Raw genomic sequence first — 21,678 nt, 5'->3', positions numbered from 1 at the left:
CAACTAAATGTTCAAATAGGAACAGTTGGGGAAGGCTTCTGCATTTAATTGGTCTTTGCTGAGGTGATCTGAACAAACCACTGACCCTATGTAAGTTACTTTTGCAGTTAGATTATTTAATTTTTTCCTTATTTTTTATTGTTCCACTCTTTGTTTTCCATGTTTTATTTATATGCATTTTATATGCATAAAAAATTTGTTTTAAATATAATATTAATTAAAATCGTGTATATAATTTCTAAGTGTTTCTAAGTATATATACACATAAACACATACATAGATTATACAAATAAAATATACTGTGTATATTTAAAATACATTTGACTAATTGTATTTAAAATATAAGTAATATATACTATACATTGTGTATATAGTTTCTAAATATATATATATATATATATATATGTATATATATATATGTATTATACAATTAAAATAATATACTGTATAAATTTAAAATATATTTTACAAATTTTATTTTAATATATACTAAAATTATGTATATATAATTTCAAATTGCATGTATTTAGAATTTTATATATTATATTATATATTATAAAATAATATATATAATTAATCAAATGTATTTTGCACATTACATTTTCATACAAACAATATATACGAGTAAATATAGATTATTTATTTATTTAAAATATAAATATATTTTTATTTTAAATGTTATTTATATTGCAAGATATACATATTGCATATATATATATATATATATATATATATAATTTTATAATAGTAGGCCTATATATAATATTTTCTCATTTTCTATTATACATGTAATATAATAATATACTGTATGTATTTGCAATTTTAATATTTTACTGTTTATTAGTATATATTATTTAATTCATTATACATGTAAATAATGACCTGCAAATATTTGCAATTTTTATTTTATTAGTATATACTATTTAATTTATATATATGTGTGTTTGTATATTATTTTTAGGCAAAATTTGTCATATTTTGCTCTTTCATAAACTAGGATAATCCAGAATAATTTCGTTATTTTGCATTCGTTATGTCTTTGAATACCTATATGCAGAAAAAAGGTAAAAATAAATATATATAAATTTAATTTTTAAATAATATATTTTTTCATAACATTACTTTTAAATAATATTTTTATGCTAAAATGTATTTGTATTTAGTTATGTTAAATGCATGTAAATACCAGTTTTGTCTTGGAATTCCTTAAAATAAAATCAGAGATGCATCTGATACTGTTCATTTGAATTGCATAGCTCAGATTTTTTGAGCTTTGAAATATTTGAATTCTTACTGACAAATACCACTTTTGATTGCAGACTTTGGACCAAATCTGAGAGATTACTGAAGTGTTTTTCACAGGAGAAACATCTGCGCAACACAAGTCTCCATTTAACAGCATCGCTGTCTTGGAGAAACAACTGTGCTGTTTCTTTCCAGTGGGAAACCGGAGCTCAGGTAGGTTAAAAGTTTGAGCATGAATTGGGTGAGAGTTTGGTTTCGGGCAGGTTTGCATGTTGCTAAAGTTTTTGGCAGATCTGAAAGGCAGCTTTGCAGGTGCAGGGTGTGTTGAGCGGTCGAGTCCGTATGAATGGAGTCGTGAATTCAACTCCGTCCTAACTGTGTCTGTCCTCTGCCTGACTCCTAATCCCTCCATAATCCCATTATGCAAATCCCCCACAATTCTCAGAGAGACTTTTAACGCAACAATTGCTGCAGCGAGATTCCAGCTTTTGATCTGAAGGGAGGTTGAGAGTTCGGGAGAGAGCGAGGGGGCCTTGGGAGAACTCGACCCCAAAGAATGTGCTGATCCACAAGCTTGCCTCTGTCATAACCTAGTGTAATTTATGTGAAGCCCCAGGACATGCTAAACAAGATTACCATCATTCAGACAAAACCCATATTATTACTCTGTCAGGGTGAATATGCCGTGGTTTTTTTTTTTGGCACCATGTCGTCCAATCAGAGGAAGGTTTTCATTATGATGTCACTTCACTATTGGACAGAGAGGCTGTAATAGATCTGTTAGCAGGTGGACATCCAGCATCCCAACAAAAGAGGGAAACACATTTTGTACAACGGCCACGTATTTGTTAAAGCTCATAGGCAATAAGTCTGCTTTGAATAGTCCGTCCTTTCTGTTGTTTCCCTATGGGCTGAATGGGGAAGTGTTTAGAAGATTATGAATAAACACACAACAGTAAAAATGGTATATGCTCGTTCATTCGCTTCATTAAGTGCCGCTAGTTTTATTAGAAAAGATGTGCAATGTGAAGATGTAAATGCTGACTTTTAAAGAGAACTTCCTTTTATTATTTCCTAGCTATTTATATGACCAAGCCATGTATTATTAATGTTTTTTTTTTATCTGTGAATGATAAAAATAATACAATTTAATTAAGATTATATAATTAATTAATTATTTAATATTATTCAGACATTAAATATTTTTAGAATACTGTGTAATAGTTTTGAATTTATATATATATAATAAGTTTTTTTTAGTATAGTTCATAGTTCATATTTTGAATTACATTTTTTAAAAACAGTAACCATTTTAATTTTAGTGTTTGTGATTTTTTTTTTTAGTTTCTTTTTTGCATTTCTTTTACAAATGCCTATATAGATTCAGTTGTTGTAGTACTGTATATTAATCAATGCATGTATATAATTTATAGATAAAAGTACTTTATTTTATATATCATTAATTTAATGGATATATTTATTAATTAACATAATTTAAATATAAAAATATAAATATATTATAAATTATAAAAAAAAATAATTTAAATATAGCATTTATTATGAATTTATATAAGTTTTAGACTACTGTGAAGGTCAAGATTAAGTCCAGAACAGGATGCATGACACAAACTTTTTATTTTTATTTTAAACATAATTAAAATATTTAAAAATTAATTATGAATATGTTATGCATCATAACAATTATTTATATATATATATATATATAAATATTTTTACAGCATTAATTTTATATTTATATTTTATTTAGAATTTTAGGCACTGCTGAAAAGTCAAGATTAAGTCCAGAACATGATGCATGACACAAAATCTTTTGATTTCAAATTAAAACAATATTTTTAAAACATTAAATTAATTATAAATAAGTTATAAATCAGGTAAATTATTTTTATCTAAAAATATTTTTATAGCATTAATTATGAATTTCTATATATTTTTAATTAGTTTTGACACAGGACATGATGCATGAAACAAAAGCTTTTTATTCAAAATTAATGTACCCTGCTTGATATAAACACTAAACTGCACTTTTGTTTTACAAGCTTAGTTGGTAAAAAGTTGGATTTCTTTGTATTGCCCCCCCACCCTTCCAGATGCTATAGCTGTGAATGAAAACACGACGCATTATGTTAATCAATTTAAACGCATTAATGGCAGATGCAAAAATCATTCCCCCGCTCACACCCTGCAACGTCACACAGCGGCATGACTATAAAAATGAGAAGCGCAACATAAACCCCACCCCTCCCTCACATCCTCGCTCTCCTTCATCCTGTTTTCCATCCGAGGAGTTTGTTCAATGCTTCAGAGAGTGTCGGACAGCTGAGAGTGAGAGGACGGCGGCTTACTACTACTAACTTTATCTTTCCCCAACACACACATCACTGCTTTTATCTACAATCTGGACTATTTTGGGATTTTTCAACCGTGAAAATTTGCCTGATGCTCCAACTCTCATAGAGCTTCAAGACAACGTTAAGTGGTAAGTGTTTGTACTGTATTAGTTGTAATTAACAGTATCTTTTTAATTTTTCCTCATATGTTTCTCTTGCTCGTAATTAGACTCAATGGCATGACTGACTTTTTTTTTTTTTTTTTTTTTTTTTGTGCAGAAGTAGCGCAGTATCATGACCAGGAAGGTGTTCACCAACACACGTGAGCGCTGGCGCCAACATAATGTTAACACAGCCTTCGCAGAGCTGCGGAAACTCATCCCCACGCACCCGCCCGAGAAAAAGCTCAGCAAGAATGAGATCCTACGGCTGGCCATGCGCTACATCAACTTCTTGGTGACTCTCCTGGAGAGCCAAGGCGGAGAGCCGTCGGCTCAATCTCAAGCTGCGCTCCTCACGCTGATTACGGGGAACATGCAGAACCTGCGCACTGACCGCACCTGGACCAGCGACACTGACCCACCCTCACCGGGGTCCAGCTGTGACAGTTCAGAAGCCTGGTAGAATGATACAAATGTAGTGTAAACATTCTATGAAAGGATTCTGTGACTGTGATTTTTGATTTTTGAAAGTTCCATCGCCGTGGAGACACAAAGCTGGATTTTTGGAACTCAGAATGTTTGCTATGACATCAGTTATTTATTTTCTTCCAAGCTGTTTGGAAATGAAGAAACACTTCATAATCGAGTGGAAACCCTGAACACCATATAATATGCATGGTCAAGGATGCACTTTGGAAGCATCTCTCTGATACTTTTTAGTATTTATGTAATTTAATTTCCTTGACTGAATTAACGCTCGAGAATGTTTTGATTGAGATTCAGAATTGAAACTATAATTTATTTGATTGTATTTAATTTTGTATTTAATATTTATGCTTTCGATGGATTCAGCACATGCGACTAGTTGTACATTAAATTGTAATTTATTAAATGTAAAAATGTTATTGTTTAATCTATTCTGCATTCGCAAATACAAAATATGTTTTGCCAAAGATTATTTTTGTCCATTCGTTATTTCAAAAAAATGTTTGAATGTTTTTTGTCAATAATCAAAGAGTGTTACTTATTTATTGTATTAATTTATTAGTCTGTTTTATATTAAAATGCTTAAAAATGGCTGTTGTTCGATCTGGTTTGTATGAGCCAGTGTGCATGTATTGGTCAGCTCTGAAGACTCTGATTGGCTTTTATGTTGCGGTCAGATAATTGTTCACTCCAGCGGCTGTTTAAGAGCCGTGTGACCATAGCGATGACCTCTGGAAGTGTCCGAGCCACATGAGAGAAGGGATTGTAGACGCAGTTTAACTTTTGGTCTGAGGCCAGAGGTCATCTTGGAGTCAAAATCCACACTCGTCAGTGACCAATCATGTGCACACGAGAGAGTGTGAATGTTTGAGTTACATTCAAACATTAGTATAGAAAATGTATCTATTGAAAATTATTTTAATACCAGATTTACTGAGGAAATCAAGTCATATATGACCTTGAACAACAAAACCAGTCTTAAGTAGCACAGGTATATTTGTAGCAATAGAAAAATACATTGTATGGGTCAAAATGACAGATTTTTCTTTTATGCCAAAAATCATTAGGATATTAAGTAAAGATCATGTTCTGTGAAGATATTTTGTAAATTTCCTACCGTAAATATATCTGAACTTAATTTTTGATTTATAATTTGCAATGCTAAGAACTTCATTTGGACAACTTTGAAGGGGATTTTCTCAATATTTAGATTTGTTTGTACCCTCAGATTCCAGATATTCAAATAGTTGTATCTCATCCAAATATTGTCCGATCCTAACAAACCATACATCAATCGAAAGCTTATTCAGCTTTCAGATGCACTGGGAAAAAAAATGATTCATTAAATTTACTCTTTTTTTTTTTAAAGTTAAGTGGTTGCAATCAGTTTATTTTAGCTACATTTAAATAAACAAATTTACTAACTTTCAACATTTTTTTTTACTTAAATGCAGCTAAAATGTATTGATTGCAACCACTTACCTTAAAAAAATTAGTAAATTAAATTAATATTTTTTTCAGTGTGATGTACAAATCTCAATTTCAAAAACTGAACCTTATGACTGGTTTTGTGGTCCAGGGTCACATAACTTCACCCCAAAACCAAGAGAAGGAAAATAAGGAATGATATGTTGCATGGTGAAAATAAAGCCTAGTTTTTGGACCATTCATATTATTTTGCATCGTAACATTTCTTATACCAGCTCAGCTCTTAATCTCAGTTATAACAGTAATATATGCTGATTTAATGTAATAAATACAGTTTTTTATTATATATATATATAAATCGAAGAATCCAAAAAAAAAAAAAAATCAAAGACAGGATAATTTTTGGTATTATAGTATATCTTTTTTTTTTTTTTTTTTTTTTGTGCATTATATTAATGGACATTTTAGGGGGATAAATGTTCTAATAATGTCAGATGGTCTGTTAAAAAAATAAAAAATAAAAAAATATTTTATTTTCCCCATGAAAATCTTATTTGATTTTTTTCCCCCTATTTTGAGGTTAACATAACTTGGCCATTGCTTTATGACATTCAATCCATAATGAGATGATTTTGGATAAACACATGTAACAAAGTAATTATTATCCATAATTTCTGTTCAGATCACTCTAGTCTTTACACCACATTTGACCTAAAGTGTAAAAAATACTTAGTTTAATCTCATTTATCTGTGTTAAATTCGTCATCACAGAGGAAGAGTGAGTTTATGGGCAGCTGCTCGTACCACTTTACCCATTTGAAATCAGCAGCTGACCAGCTCTCTGCACTAATCACCATTTAACACAACACACAATCACAACCGCAAACACAAAAAAGCAACTTTGTGATCCTAAAACCAAACACGGAAAAGCAAAGCTCATCTGGCAAGTGTGTGACCGGTTGCTAATGCTTTTTTTTAAAAGCCTTCCGCTTTCAAACAACCACTGTCAGTGTTTGCATAATTAGGAATAGAGACTATAAACTGTATTATCGCACAGCTTTAGTGGGTTATATATTACATCCAACAGTACACTCATGTAAAATGATACATACTTTAAAGAAAATCTCAACATTCTTGTGTTGCAAAAATATATATTTTTGTAAATTGGGAAAATTAATATTAAAATAATAACCCTTTGAAATCAGTATGAACTTTTTGCCTTTTACCAAGAAAAACTGGATTCAAAATACAAAAAAAATCTCACAAATGACACTTAAAGTGTAGTTAAAAATTTAATTGTTATTGATTTATCTCTAAAAAAATTAAGTAAATAGAAAAAAATATATATATATTTACAAACTAGATGTAAGCAAAATCTTAATAAGTCAATATAATCCTTCTAATTAAGTTATATATTACTGTGTTTCGGTAGCGACAAATTTGGGATGAGAACAAATATTCCAAAACTTTCTGAAAAAAAAAAATACAATATGAGAATTAACTGCATGATTACTAGAAATGTGTATCTTGGATATTATACAATTTGCATACATATAATTTTTTTGGAAAAAAGACGTGTCAAGATGTTTCCAACTCTAATTTTGGACCAATTCTGAGAATGGCGCATATAAACAAATATGATTTGATTGAGTATCCATATCTGAATACTGTGCTGTGCCATGCTTAATATTGATAAATCAGCTAAGATTAGACTCGAGCTCTGCTGCACAGCAACTGATATTTAAAGCAAATGTTAATGTGATGAAACGCGAGTAACAATTAATAATAAATAATAAACAGAATCCATTTCAGCATGACTAACACATCTCCTCTTCTTTCCAAGTGTCCTCCTTTCCTTCACTGTTCTACTCCAAGTATGCGGCTAATCTTCTATTGAGTGTGCTTTTCCTTATCGGAACCCCACACTCTGCCTAAATCTGTTATCACAATGGAGCAGATCGTGGGCTTCTCCCTCCCTCCCTCGCTCGCATGCATTCACTCCCGCGCTTCGTCGCCCTCCCCGAAAGGAGGCTGAATGCAGAAGTGTCTCTGGTGCCAACCGATTAGCCCTGATCTCTTTATACGTCTAAACCAATTCACATGCTGCATGCTAAATTTTTCCCACTCCTGTCTGAGACCCCGTCTCCAAAAGAGGGGGCTGGAGGGGTCATAAATCCTTATATTTGCCCCCCTAAAAATAAAAAGAGGCATGGAAGAGAGGGTAGAAAGTGTTATCTGTGCGAGACAGGAGAGCTGCGTGGAGTGCAGGCAGGTGCATCGCTGGCTGGAGGGACGGCCATTGTTGGCCGGACAGCGGCTCTCTCCTCTAGAGCACTTTTTTATGGCACACTGACAAACCAATGATCTGTAATCAGATTAGGCAAATCTATACTTCAAAAAGCAACATGCTGTAACTCTACAGAGGAAGTTAGAACGTTTTGGATTAGGGGAAAATGGAATCCTAAATTTTTTGTTTTTATAAAAAGTATAAATGTTTGATAATGTTCACCTCATCTTAAAAATAAAGGTTTCATTTTCATAGTCTGAAAATAAAGCATTTTCATAGTCTGAATAATCTTTAAATACTCTTTTGTACAATGGAAAGGTTCTAAGGATGTTAAAGGTTCTAAATGGAACCATCAATGCCAATAAATAATCTTTATTTTTAAGAGTGCAATGTAAGTTAATACAGTAGAAAACCTTTACTTAATGTACTTTTTACAATTAAATACTGTTTCAGTCTTTCTGATTCAAAATTTCATGTTTAATTCAATGTGTTGTTCAATGTGAAAATTACTATCCATTTTTCTGAATTAAAATTATTTTTAAGTAAATCTTACACCATATTTTTTTCTGTGTAATTTCAGAGCCAGTTTGCAGATTGTTGGCCATTGGTTGACAGATTTAGCAGAAAATCAAGTAAATTATTACGATTTTAGAACGCGTTGTTTTCATTTGTCATGCGTCTCCTATTAACAAGGTAGGCCTACATGTTTATGTGTTTGTTGTGCTTAATATTCTTTAAGAGTCTGGTAGTGTATGATATGTAAGGGTTGGCTTATCTATCAAATGTATTAATATGATTACGCTACTAGTCAAAAGTTTTTGAGCAGAAATCTTTTTTTAATGTTTTAATGTTGTTTAAAGAAGTCTCTTCTGCTCACCAAGCCTGCATTTTTTTGATCCAAAATACAGAAAAAAATGTAAAATTCTGAAATATTTTTTACTGTTTAAAGTGTTTCTATTTGAATATCTTTTTCAAAATGTAACTTATTTCTGTTATTTCAAAGCTAAATTTATTCAGAAATCATGCTCAAAAAACATTTTAAATAATATTATATTGAAAACTTGCTTACAGCTGAGTAGATTTTCTTCCGGTTTCTTTGATTAATAGAAAGTTCAGAAGAACAGCATTTATCTGAAATAGAAATATTTTCTAATATTATACATGTCTTTATCATCACTTTTAGCCAATTTAAACCATCCTTGCTCATAAAAGTATTCATTTCTAAAATGTCTTTCCCAAAAAAATATTCTGACCCCAAGCTTTCTGGTATAGTGTATGTTACAAAAGCTTTTAATTTCAGATAAATGCTGATGTTTGGGTCTTTCTATTCATCAGTAAATCCTGAAAAAAAGTACTTAACTGTTTAAAATATTGATATTGATAATGATAAAAATAATAATAAATGTTTCTTAAACAGCAAATTAGCATTATATAATGATTTCTGAATGATCATGTAACAGCTTTGATCACAGGAATAAATGACATTTTAAAACATTAAAAAAAAGCAGTTTTACTATTTAAATAGTAAAAATATTTCACAATATTATTGCAGTGTTTTGGATTAAATAAATGCAGGCTTGGTGAGCAGAAGAGACTTCTTTAAAACATAATTTTTTTTTTACTGTTCAGAAACGTTTAATTAGTAGTGTATGTAAAAATTATATATATATATATATATATATATATATATATATATATATATATATATATATTTTTTTTTTTTTTTTTTAAGTTAAAATTTAGGCTAGTTTGTGTTATTCATCACTACTCAAAACGTGAACTAGGCCTACAGTCGTCAACATTTGAAGTGGATCAAAAACTTTCATAAAAGTTGTTTTAAATCCAAAACAATACGCGTTCTTTTCTTTGGACAACTTTGATTAACTTTCTGGTTTCACTTCAAAAATTGACCACTGTAGTCATTACTAAGACCGCTTTTATTTTGAAAAACTTAAGAGGGGCTTTAGAAAGGGCGCATACCACTGTCTGTCTTGGCTGCCGTTTCGGTTCATAAACAGGACATGTTTGGTTCGTGATGGCCGGAGAAGAGCGACACGGAACGCGTTATAGGCGGAAACGAAACGCCAGCGACAGAAAGCAGTGAAAAACATTGACGCGTCTCCATAATTAACTCATTAAACACTCTATGTTAGACGCAGGTGCTTATTTGCTGTTGGCTTAAACACTCACACATATAAGTATATTCCATGTATGTTTTCTAAATTTGCATGTATAATAATAATTATGCACTGCTTGAGACACAATCAGAAATAATCTTTCAGCAAGATATTTTTAAGACAGATACCTTTTACCTGTAAATTTTATTGATTGATCTCTACCATGACTTTGCTCTTCTGAGTTAATGATTATACAGAGTCTAACTGTAGCCTATATGGTTGTGAGACACTGCGTGATCACACACACTATCGCTGGCAATCATGAGACTGGCAGTGTGTTTTCTTTCTCTGCTCACTGTGTTCAGCCCTGCAGAATGTGGGAATGTTTTAGTTTGGTTTAGTGAGGGCAGCCACTGGATCAATCTGAAGATCGTGTTGGAAAGATTAATTGATAGGGGACACGATGTCACAGTGCTGGTTCCCAGTGCCTCTCTCTACATGCAAGCTAAAGAATCAGATCGCTTCACCTATCAGCCCTTCAACATGTCCCTATCAGCACAGGACATAGAAGACTCCTTTGAGGAATTTTTACATTTCTCAATGTATGAGATGGAACATTTAAACTTGCTGCAAATTCATATCAGATTCTACCAGCTTTTCTCCAAAGAATTAGATTTGTCTTTTAAATACTGTGATGGTGCTCTGAAGTCTCCAGAGCTGATGGACAAATTGCAGAATGGGAAGTTTGACGTCATGCTGACCGATCCGATCTACCCGTGCAGCGAGGCATTAGCTGAAAAGCTGAACATTCCCTTCGTTTACACGTTGCGGTTCTCAATCGCTCACACTTTTGAGCGGCTGTGCGGTCAGATGCCAGCTCCACCATCGTTTGTTCCTGGAGCCATGAGTAAGCTCACGGACAAGATGAGCTTTACAGAGCGAATCATCAATATGCTCTTCTACCTTTCTCAAGATGCTTTGGCCATTAGTCTTTGGAAAAAAATCGACAACTATTACACTGAATATTTTGGTGAGTTAAATACTAAATTATGCTACACAATAAAACTGCAATTTTGTTGTTTAAAAATATTTTTTATTCCAGGACGGCCCACTTCCTATTGTGAGCTGATGGGTAAAGCTGATATCTGGTTAATCAGAACCTACTGGGATTTTGAGTTTCCACGGCCATTTCTGCCCAACATCAAATTTGTTGGAGGAATTCACTGCACCCCTGCAAAGCCATTACCTGTGGTGTGTCTTTATAATAGTCTTTCCCATTTTCTGTAAAATAAACCAGCACATGATATGTAATTCATAAGACACATGCTTTGAATCATTAAACCAGGAAAAGCCAAAAAGCTGTAGTAAACCTGACAGATAGTCAATCTGTTTATTTCGATATTTCCCACTTGAGACAATCATCTGAATCATTCCTGTCTGGCATTGCAATGTCATATTTAGGAAGCCAGAAAATTTGCTAAACATGTACTCACACTCAGGCCATCCAAAATGTTGATGAGTTTGTTTCTTCATCAGAACAGGTTTGGAGAAATTCAGCATTACATCACTTGCTCACCAATGGATCCTCTGCAGTGAATGGGTGCCGTCAGAATGAGACTCCAAACATATGAAAAAACATCACAATAATCCACACCACTCCAGTTTACCAACTAATGCCTTGTGAAAAGCTGTGTATTTATAAGAAACAAATCCACCATTAAGGCATTTAAAATTTAAAACACTGCTTCCAACTAAAATACAAGTCCATAATTTATAACACTTTCTTAAAATCCACCCACATGCAGTATTTGTTTAAAAGACAATTTTTTTGCATGTAAACAGTGCTTGTTTTGTGCATATTTCTCTCCTAATTCAGAGAGATGGCTTTCCAACTTGAGAAAGCAATATTATGGACTTGTATTTTTTTTCTCACAAACACACAGATTTTCACTTCACAATATGTTAATTGATGGACTATGGTGTGGATTATTGTGATGTTTTTATCAGCTGTTTGGACTCTCATTCTGACAGCACCCATTCACTGCAAAGAATCCATTGGTGAGCAAGCGATGTAATGCTACATTTCTCCAAATCTGTTTTAATAAAAACAAACAAACTCATCTACAGCTTAGATGGCCTGAGGATAAGTACTGTAAAAGCTCATAACAAGGATGATTCAGCAACAAGTTCACCTTTCACATCTTTGCAATAAGAAAATGACAGACTAGGTACCTTTGTTCTCAGATACCATAAAGAGTTTGTACTCTTAGGTTATTAAGTGCTTACTATTAAAAAGTATTACTTGGTATTTAAATCACTGCAGCAAAGAGAAGCTACTGAACACCCTTTTTTCTGTGTAGGACATGGAGGAGTTTGTACAGAGCTCAGGGGATGATGGGATTGTGGTCTTCAGTCTGGGGTCTATGATAGACAAGTTAACCAAAGACAAGAGCAACATGATTGCCTCTGCACTGGCACAGATTCCACAGAAGGTTATTTACCAGTCTTAATTCTTGTATTTTTCTGTATGTTGTCAACCCTGCTTCTTGATAATTTCATTGGAGGAGGAAAACATACTTTTTTAATTTTTTTCAGAATATGTTTATCAGTTGTAAATGTGTGGCAGGTCTTATGGCGATACAATGGAGAGAAGCCAGATACTCTTGGTGCAAACACCAGAATCTATAAGTGGATCCCTCAGAATGATTTATTGGGTATTATTGTATTTTTTGATTGTGTATTTATTTTTATGAAAAAAAAAAAAGAAAACAATTTTTTTAAGAGCTTGGCCATTTATAGCTAGGTAACTGAATAATACTACATTTAATCCATTTGACAGGCATTTGAATGAAACTAATACCCCATAATGATTACATTTTGCCAAACAACATAATCTTGTCTATCCATGATTTCTTTCCTGATTCAGGTCACCCTAAAACCAGAGCGTTCATCACTCATGGAGGCACCAATGGCATATATGAGGCCATTTATCATGGCGTTCCAATGGTCGGGATCCCCTTGTTTGCTGACCAGCCTGATAATTTAGCTCATATGAAGGCCAAAGGGGCTGCTGTTGTCATGGACTTCAACAGTATGCAGACTCAAGCCCTAGTGGATGGACTCAAAGCTGTCATTAATGACCCCTCGTAAGCTGACTTTCATTGTACAAGTATAACAAGATGTCAATGTAGATATTTTGAGTGCTCTGTATATACAGACATATAACAGTATTTGTCTTCATCTCCGCAGGTATAAAGAGAATGCTATGCGATTGTCCAGGATTCATCATGACAGACCAGTGAAGCCTTTGGATGAGGCTGTGTTCTGGATTGAGTTTGTCATGCGCAATAAAGGCGCTAAACACCTGCGTGTCGAGGCCCACAACCTTACCTGGTACCAGTACCACTGTCTGGATGTGTTCGCTTTTCTCATCACTATCCTGACTGTAGTCCTCTATGTCTTCTTTAAAATGTGCAAATATTTAATAATGCGGTGCTGTTTTAGATCAAAGAGAAAAAGCAAAAAAGAATGATTGATTTTTTTGAATGATACAAAAATTAATACATTTCATATATACATTGCTGAGCTGTACATCTTGGGAATGCTATTTTTTATCTTCTGTTGAAATAATTCGACAAGGAGTCTGACAAAAGATTTTACTATCATCAAGTCCGTTTGTGATTACATTATAAGACAGTCCTAATACATCAGAACAAGAAGTCAAAGATATTTCTTTATTGGAACAGATTTGGATAAATTCAGCATTACTTCACTTGTTCACAAATAGATCCTCTGCAGTGAATGGATGCCGTCAAAATGAGAGTCCAAACAGCTCATAAAAACATCACGAAATGGTCATATATTTATTATGGTGGCCAACCACTAATAGACCCAAATATGCAACTGTATTCTGGAAACAATCCCAAAAACAGCAATCCGTGACTGCCCAAATCCATAAGCAACTTGCTAAAAACAAGCCCAAAGTCACTTACAATAAGTGGACTTTTCATGTTTGCTTTCCTTCCGTTCAAAGTGCTTCAATGTGTGATGCCATTTAAGGATGAAAAATATTGCATAAACTTTATTGGACCTTGCATGTATCATCATCGTGCAAAATGATGAATATGCAGAAATTGCGATGGATAATGTGATGCATAGTATGTGATATTTACTAAAAAAAATATATTAAAAAGCTACTGTATGTGTATGAACCTGCTTTACCTTTTTATTTGGCCTCTACCTTTTACCTTAATACACTATTGATTACGAGTGCCGTGACTTGTTATAATCTATATACTAGGTTAATAATTATACCAGGCAGTACATGTTGAGGCTGGACATCGATGATCTCTCAGTCTATCTTGCAATCATGAGATTCGTGGTCTGTTTTCTTTCTCTGCTGACTGTGTTCGGCCCTGCAGAATGTGGGAATATTTTAGTTTGGTATACCGAGGGCAGTCACTGGATCAATCTGAAGATCGTGTTGGAAACCCTGATTGACAGGGGACACGATGTGACAGTGCTGGTGCCAGATGGTGCACTCTTCATGAAAGCCAAAGAATCGGATCGCTTCTCCTTCCAGCACTTCAATGTGTCCACATCTGCACAGGACATGCAAGACTTCCTTGATGAACTTCTTCATTTCTCAGTGTATGAGATGGATCAGTTATGAAATTCTACGAGCTTGGTTCCAAACATCAAGATATGTCTATAGCATACTGTGATGGCATTCTCAAATCACCAGAGTTGATGGACAAACTACAAAATGGAAAGTTTGACGTTGTTCTATCAGATCCGATGTACGCATGCAGCGATATTGTGGCTGAAGAGCTGAGAGTTCCCTTTGTTTACACATTCCGATTCTCCATAGCTCACACTGTAGAGCGGATGTGTGGTCAGATACCAGCTCCACCATCATTTGTTCCTGGAGCCATGAGTAGACTCACAGACAAGATGAGCTTTACAGAGCGAGTCTTTAATATGCTCTTCTACCTGTTTGTAGATCCTGTTTGCATCATTGCTTGGAAAAAATTTGACAACTATTACAGTGAATATTTTGGTGAGTTAAAGGAAATTTCATAGGGATCCTAAAATCTGGCCCATGAGATCCACTTTCCTGCAGAGTTTAGCTCTAACCCTAATCAAACACACCTGAGCATGCTAATCAGTGTCATTAGGATCATTAGACAATGACAGGTAGGTGAGTTTGATCAAGGTTGGAGCTAAACTCTGTAGCGCAGTGGCCTCAAGGGCAAGATTTGAGGAACCCTGGTTTAGGACTTGTCCCAATTGGTTTAGTAATGCTGTCATACTTTACTCACATGGCATTTGCAGCTGTTTCTTATGGGCTGCAGATGCAAGATGTATTCAGCATGTCTAAAGTAGTCTTCTTTCCAGGACGGCCCACTTCCTATTGTGAGATGATGGGTAAAGCGGATATCTGGTTAATCAGAACCTACTGGGATTTTGAGTTTCCACGGCCATTCCTGCCCAACTTCAAATACGTTGGAGGACTTCACTGCACCCCTGCCAAACCATTACCCAACATGTGTCTGTCTTTCTTTACTTGGAGAATGAGATCTTTCATAAAACAAACCTACAGGTCCATAAGGGGTTATCATTATTTCACTGGGAATAATGATAACTTTCAATTCTGTGATTTAGATAATCAGTGACCTGTTTAAATATGTGCAGTTCAGTAAAAGGGTTAGTTTACCCCAAAATGAAAATTAGCCAATGATTTACTCATCCTCAAGACATCCTAGGTGTATACAGTATGACTTTCTTCTTTTAGACGAATCCAGTTGGAGTCTTCCAAGCATTGGGTAGGTGTTTTGTTCAACAGTCCAAAAGAATTAAATGTACAAAGCGAGGATTTGTTAAGAAAAATTTTGGAGGATTTTAATATAAGCCAAAAGGAGACTGGTTTTCCTTTGCTAAAAGTAAGGACACTTTGCTTCCGTTGTTCCTCCTGTAAACAAATGTTTAAACAACAAAACTCCAGAATAACACATTTCAAAAAAAGTTAAAATTTATTTGCATTTTAATGAGTGAAATAAGAGTTTTATCCCCTATCAATCAGCAAGATTTCTGGCTCCCAGGTGTCTTTGATACAGGTAACAAGCTGTTTGTTTGTTTATTTAAAGTTTGACATGACAGGATATTGCAGCACAAAACCCTGAAATGTGTCAAACATACACATACTCCAAACACAGTCATTACTTAGTACAGATAAATAATAAAAAAATAGCTAAAATACAAGCAGATAAAATTGCATATACATATACATAAATAACACAGAATCACAGAAAAGGTAACCTAATCAAAGACCTGTAAGTTATCTATACACTAATTTTAAAGCACGGGGAATAAAAGAAAGTTCATGACGTTTAGTGTTACTCCTAGGTACAACATATGTCTAGTGCCCCGGAAGGGAATAAGTATGTGTTGGAGCCATTTGTAGGAAGCAATGCAGTGGTGATGAACTTGTCCTTGAGTATTTTAGTAAAAGTGCGTATGGTGGCTTCCTCACGCCTCTCACTTAGAGCTGGAAGAGTTGAAGTAGGGAGGCCTATTATCCGACAGCATCGCTTTTGGATCCTCTCTAACTCCTCAGAGAGACCTTTAGGTAGACCACCCCATACTGGGCTAGCATACTCAAGAATTGGCCATATAAAAGTCAAGTATACTTGCAATAAGACATCACAAGGGAGACCCGCTCTTTTTGCAGCGCAAAGATAATATATTCTGGGACGCACCTTCGAAATCATGTACTTAACGTGGGCATCCCATGACAAGTCGGAGGATATTTGGACTCCAAGCAATTTAAAGGTGGAAACTCTACTAATTGCATGTCCTGAGATAATAGGAGAGGGAGGGGATGGAATGTTGTCCTCTCTTCTGGCACTAATTATCATGTCCACAGTCTTAGCTCCATTCTCTGCTAATGTAAATTCTTGTCCCCATTCCACTACAGAATCTAAAGCCTGCTGAGTGAGTCCAGGTAAAGATCCCATTAGAAGCTCTGTGATTGTTAGATCATCCGCGTATTTCACAGGTATTACCGAACGTGGCAAATACGAATCCAGGCTGTTTATACATACAACAAATAGCAGAGGGGAAAAAAGTCCCCCTTGGGGAACACCAGCTGGAACCGGAAAGGAGCTAGACACACAGGAGCCCCACTTCACCCTCTGCTCTCGATTACTCAGATAGCTCTTTACAATGAGCCAAAGGGGTTGCCTAACATGCAAATCAGCTAAGGATAGTAGCAGTTGACAATGTTTTATTGTGTCAAAAGCTCGAGTAAAATCAATAAAAACAGCATGTATATCCATTTTGGGGGAGCTGTTGAGTGCTTCGTGCCAGTGCTGCAGAATTTGAATCAAGGCAGTATCAGTTGATCTGTTCCTCATAAGGCTGTGTTGTGATGGTTCGATCTTTGTAGCTATATCCTCCAGAATGGCATCTCTGATGATTCCTTCATACACTTTCCCAACACAGCTGAGTAATGAGATCTGACGGTAATCTGCTGGAAAACTAGGTTTTGCTTTTTTAGGAACAGCTTTGATTATGGCTTCCTTCCATTGTTTTGGAAAAATGTTATGCTGGATGCATGTATTGAAAATATCACATAACACTGGTGCCAACTCTTCATAAAAAGTCTTTAGCACCCAAGGTGGAGCGCAGTCGGGACCAGCAGCCTTGGCTGCATTCACTTTACGAAGTCTAGTCTTAACTTGTCCAATACTCAGAGGAGGTACACTACAATTTGACAACTTGCAGGTAACTTCTTTCTCAGACAGGGAAATATGGCTCGCATAGTTCCACACAGAAGCAAAATGCCTAGCCAGAGTATCACACTCACGTTGCATGATGTTTTGATCCTGAGACACAGTATCACTCTCATCTCCTTCCATCCCCAATAACTTCTTCATAAAGGGAGTGCCCCTAATCTCAGCTTGTTACTTGTATAAAAGATACCTGTCCAAAGAAGAAATCAATCAATCAGATTCCAAACTCTCCACTATGGCCAAGACCAAAGAGCTGTCCAAGGATGTCAGGGACAAGATTGTAGATCTACACAAGGCTGGAATGGGCTACAAGGCCATTGTCAAGCAGCTTGGTGAGAAGGTGAAGTGTGATAATGAGCAAATGGAAGAAACACAAAATAACTGTGTTAGACAATTTCCCTCGGCCTGGGGCTCCATGCAAGATCTCACCTAGTGGAGTTTCATGAGAACGGTGAAGAATCAGCCCTGAACTACACAGGAGGATCTTGTCAATGATCTCAAGGCAGCTGGGACCATAGTCACCAAGAAAACAATTGGTAACACACTACACGTGAAGGTGTAGCAAGGTCCCACTGCTCAAGAAAGCACATGTAGAGGCCCATCTGCAGTTTGCCAATGAACATCTGAATGATTCAGAGGAGAACTGGGTGAAAGTGTTGTGTTCAGATGAGACCAAAATCAAGCTCTTTGGCATTAACTCATCTCGCCTTGTTTGGAGGAGGAGGAATGCTACCTTAGACCCCAAGTACACCATCCATACCGTCAAATATGGAGGTGGAAACATTATGCTTTGGGGTTGTTTTTCTGCTAAAGGGGACAGGACAAATGCATCGCATCAATGGGACAATGGACTGGGCAAGAACCTTGGGTGAGAACCTCAGCCAGGGCATTGAAAATGGGTCGTGGATGGGTATTCCAGAATGACAATGAACCAAAACACATGGCCAAGGCAGCAAATGACTGGCTCAAGAAGAAACACATTAAGGTCCTGGAGTGGTCTAGCCAGTCTCCAGACCTTAATCCCATAGAAAATCTGTGGAAGGAGCTGAAAGTTTGAGTTGCAGCCTCGAAACCTTAATGACGTGGAGAGGATCTGCATAGGGGAGTGGGACAAAATCCCTCCTGAGATGTGTGCAAACCTGGTGGCCAACTACAAGAAATGTCTGACCTCTGTGATTGCCAACAAGGGTTTTGCCACCAAAGTACTACGTCATGTTTTGCAAAGGGGTTAACCCTTTAGAACATACGATCACACCGGTGTGATTTGTCTTGGCTGGTCCCTGGAGCGTACGATCACACCAGTGTGATTCGAACGTTTGCCGCATCACGTGATCATCTGCTGAATTCAAATCTGTTTTGGCGCTTTTGCTGGCTCTGAGTCAGATCGGACGCGCTGAGTGCTTGTCATATTATCACAACTATTCAGTGTTTTCAACCATATAATGCTTATTTTAGGTCTCAGACATTTAAATAGACATAAGCACTAGCAAAACCATACATTTATAGTTTGTAAAATACAGACTGATGTCTATGGAAGCGGCAATAATGATCCTACAAATATATTCTGACAGCATAATTTATTGATATCATATACAGATTATGCAGGTAACTATAAATTTCACTCTCTTTTTCTCCCAGCTCACCAGAGACTTGCTTTAATGTCTTTCGGGAGGAGAGGATGCATTTGCGTGTGTTAAATCCCACAGCTCGGATTCAGCGCGAACAAACATGGCGGCGCCCATCACCTGGTATAGATTAACTAACGCGGTCATAATAAAAGTATTTGGACTTTTAAATACATTTACTTGCACATATTTCGAAATCGGAATATCAGATATTTCAAAATATAGCGAGCATGCTTGTGAATATTAATAATAAAAAAGGGAAAACGAAATAAAAGCGATCCACGTGTCTTACAGTGCTGTTGTGGCTGCGGTCTGTCACATGACGCGTCGCCATGGAAACAGTAATGCCAAACATTCCAAAATAACGGTCGCCTAAAAAAACTCACTCTTTGGGGTTAGATAGAATATTTTAAACTCACGTGTGAAAAGGTTAAATACTTATTTCACTCATTAAAATTCAAATCAATTTTTAACTTTTTCGAAATGCGTTTTACTAGATGTTTTTGTTGTTATTCGTCTCTCACTGTTAAAATAAACCTACCATTAAAATTATTGACTGGTAATTTCTTTGTCTGTACGCAAACGTACAAAATCAGTGGGGATGAAATATTTCTTTCCCCTAACTGTAGACCGCACCCTCAAAATATAGTAAGGATATGTTTTAATTATTTATTGATTAACTAGTCATGACTCAGAGTCGGGTGTAAAGATGATGTGTAGAGAGAGTGCCGCTTTCATATACGAATCGCATAATGAGAGAGTTTTTGTTTTTGAATTGAAAAAGTTAATAGCACCATTATTTTACCTGAAAACAGCAGTGAGCAGCATATATTTTACATCTTGCGGAAATTTATGTAGTAACTTTTCACACCGTAAATTCATGATGTCTTTTTTTATATTTAGGACATGGAGGAGTTTGTACAGAGCTCAGGGGATGATGGGATTGTGGTCTTCACCCTGGGGTCAATGACAAAATATAGACAAGCTGCCTAAAAATGCCTAAAATGACAAGCAATATGATCGCCTCTGCCCTGGCACAGATTCCACAGAAGGTAAATTACCATGCTTACATCCTTTTAATCTTTATATCATGGCTGCATGAGCACTCCAGCTTGATGTGACTGGAATAAAAGAAATCACAAATCAGTGTGAACATCCACTTTTACTAAGGTAGTGATTCTCTATAATTTCTTTGCCATCATATGCTGATCGGTTGAGAGTGTGGTTGTGTAAATGTGTTGCAGGTTTTATGGCGATACGGTGGAGAGAAGCCAGATACTCTTGGTGAAAATACCAGAATCTATAAGTGGATCCCTCAGAATGATTTATTGGGTTCGTATAATAATTTGTGAATGTATTCTAGGTTGCGTCTTGTGGCTGTATTTTCAAGTATGTATTTTTCTGTTTATTCTCTGTATACTTCCATTCTGTGTGTTCATGTAATGACGACTTTAGTTTTTCCTTATTTATTTACCTGTGTTTGTCTCCTAATTCAGGTCACCCCAAAACCAGAGCGTTCATCACTCATGGAGGCACTAATGGCATATATGAGGCCATTTATCATGGTGTTCCAATGGTCGGGATCCCCTTGTTTGGTGACCAGACTGATAATTTGGTTCATATGAAGGCCAAAGGGGCTGCTGTGGTCATAGAAAACATCAAATCTACACAGCCGCAAGACCTGCTGGATGGACTCAATGCAGTCATTAATGACCCCTTGTAAGTCCCTCATATCATCTGATTTACAGTGCTGTCAGTGCATAAAAGGACTCTGGACTTCAGTCTAGATATTCTGAGGGCTCTGTTTCCTCAATTGCACTACACACAGCATGCATGTACAGTTACAGTTTATTTTCATCTCCGCAGGTATAAAGAGAATGCAATGCGTTTGTCAAGGATTCATCATGACAGACCAGTGAAGCCTTTGGATGAGTCTGTGTTCTGGATTGAGTTTGTCATGCGCAATAAAGGCGCTAAACACCTGCGTGTTGAGGCCCACAACCTTACCTGGTACCAGTACCACTGTCTGGATGTGTTCGCTTTTCTCATCACTATCCTGACTGTAGTCCTCTACGTCTTCTTTAAAATGTGCAAATTCTTCATAATGTTTTGCTGTTTTAGATCAAAGAAGAAAAGCAAAAAAGAGTGATACAAAAAAATTGAGGATACTTAATTTAAAAAATAA

General features: G+C 35.5%; 2 protein-coding genes and 1 pseudogene across 2 annotated transcripts; all 3 read left to right on the top strand.

The window, feature by feature from the left end:
• The first annotated feature begins 3,522 nt into the window (after nt 1-3,522).
• tal2 (T-cell acute lymphocytic leukemia 2) lies at nt 3,523-4,712 on the top strand. The gene is made up of 2 exons (XM_073840733.1): nt 3,523-3,745; nt 3,876-4,712. Exon 2 carries the CDS (start codon nt 3,891-3,893, stop codon nt 4,218-4,220), a length of 330 nt encoding a protein of 109 aa, XP_073696834.1. The 5' UTR covers nt 3,523-3,745; nt 3,876-3,890; the 3' UTR covers nt 4,221-4,712.
• Nucleotides 4,713-9,987: 5,275 nt separating this feature from the next.
• LOC141335307 (UDP-glucuronosyltransferase 2A1-like) lies at nt 9,988-14,286 on the top strand. Its single transcript, XM_073840732.1, has 6 exons — nt 9,988-11,105; nt 11,178-11,326; nt 12,436-12,567; nt 12,702-12,789; nt 13,002-13,221; nt 13,325-14,286. The coding sequence occupies exons 1-6, from the start codon at nt 10,397-10,399 to the stop codon at nt 13,605-13,607; spliced, it is 1,581 nt and encodes a 526-aa protein (XP_073696833.1). The 5' UTR covers nt 9,988-10,396; the 3' UTR covers nt 13,608-14,286.
• Nucleotides 14,287-14,444: 158 nt separating this feature from the next.
• LOC141335309 (UDP-glucuronosyltransferase 2A1-like) lies at nt 14,445-21,642 on the top strand (annotated as a pseudogene).
• Nucleotides 21,643-21,678: the final 36 nt, after the last annotated feature.

The sequence above is a fragment of the Garra rufa genome, chromosome 5 (genome assembly GCF_049309525.1).
Source record: "Garra rufa chromosome 5, GarRuf1.0, whole genome shotgun sequence".
NCBI classification, from domain to species: domain Eukaryota; kingdom Metazoa; phylum Chordata; class Actinopteri; order Cypriniformes; family Cyprinidae; genus Garra; species Garra rufa.
The sequence above is the reverse complement of the archived record's forward strand: the minus strand, read 5'-3'. Positions and strand labels throughout refer to the sequence as shown.

Bases quoted from the DNA above. Each gene is read 5' to 3' on its own strand.
- tal2 (XM_073840733.1), top strand. From the start codon at position 3,891: ATGACCAGGAAGGTGTTCACCAACACACGTGAGCGCTGGCGCCAACAT.
- LOC141335307 (XM_073840732.1), top strand. From the start codon at position 10,397: ATGAGACTGGCAGTGTGTTTTCTTTCTCTGCTCACTGTGTTCAGCCCT. The intron at 12,568-12,701 runs GTTATTTACCAG...AATGTGTGGCAG, and splicing joins TGGCACAGATTCCACAGAAG to GTCTTATGGCGATACAATGG. The intron at 13,222-13,324 runs GTAAGCTGACTT...TCATCTCCGCAG, and splicing joins GCTGTCATTAATGACCCCTC to GTATAAAGAGAATGCTATGC.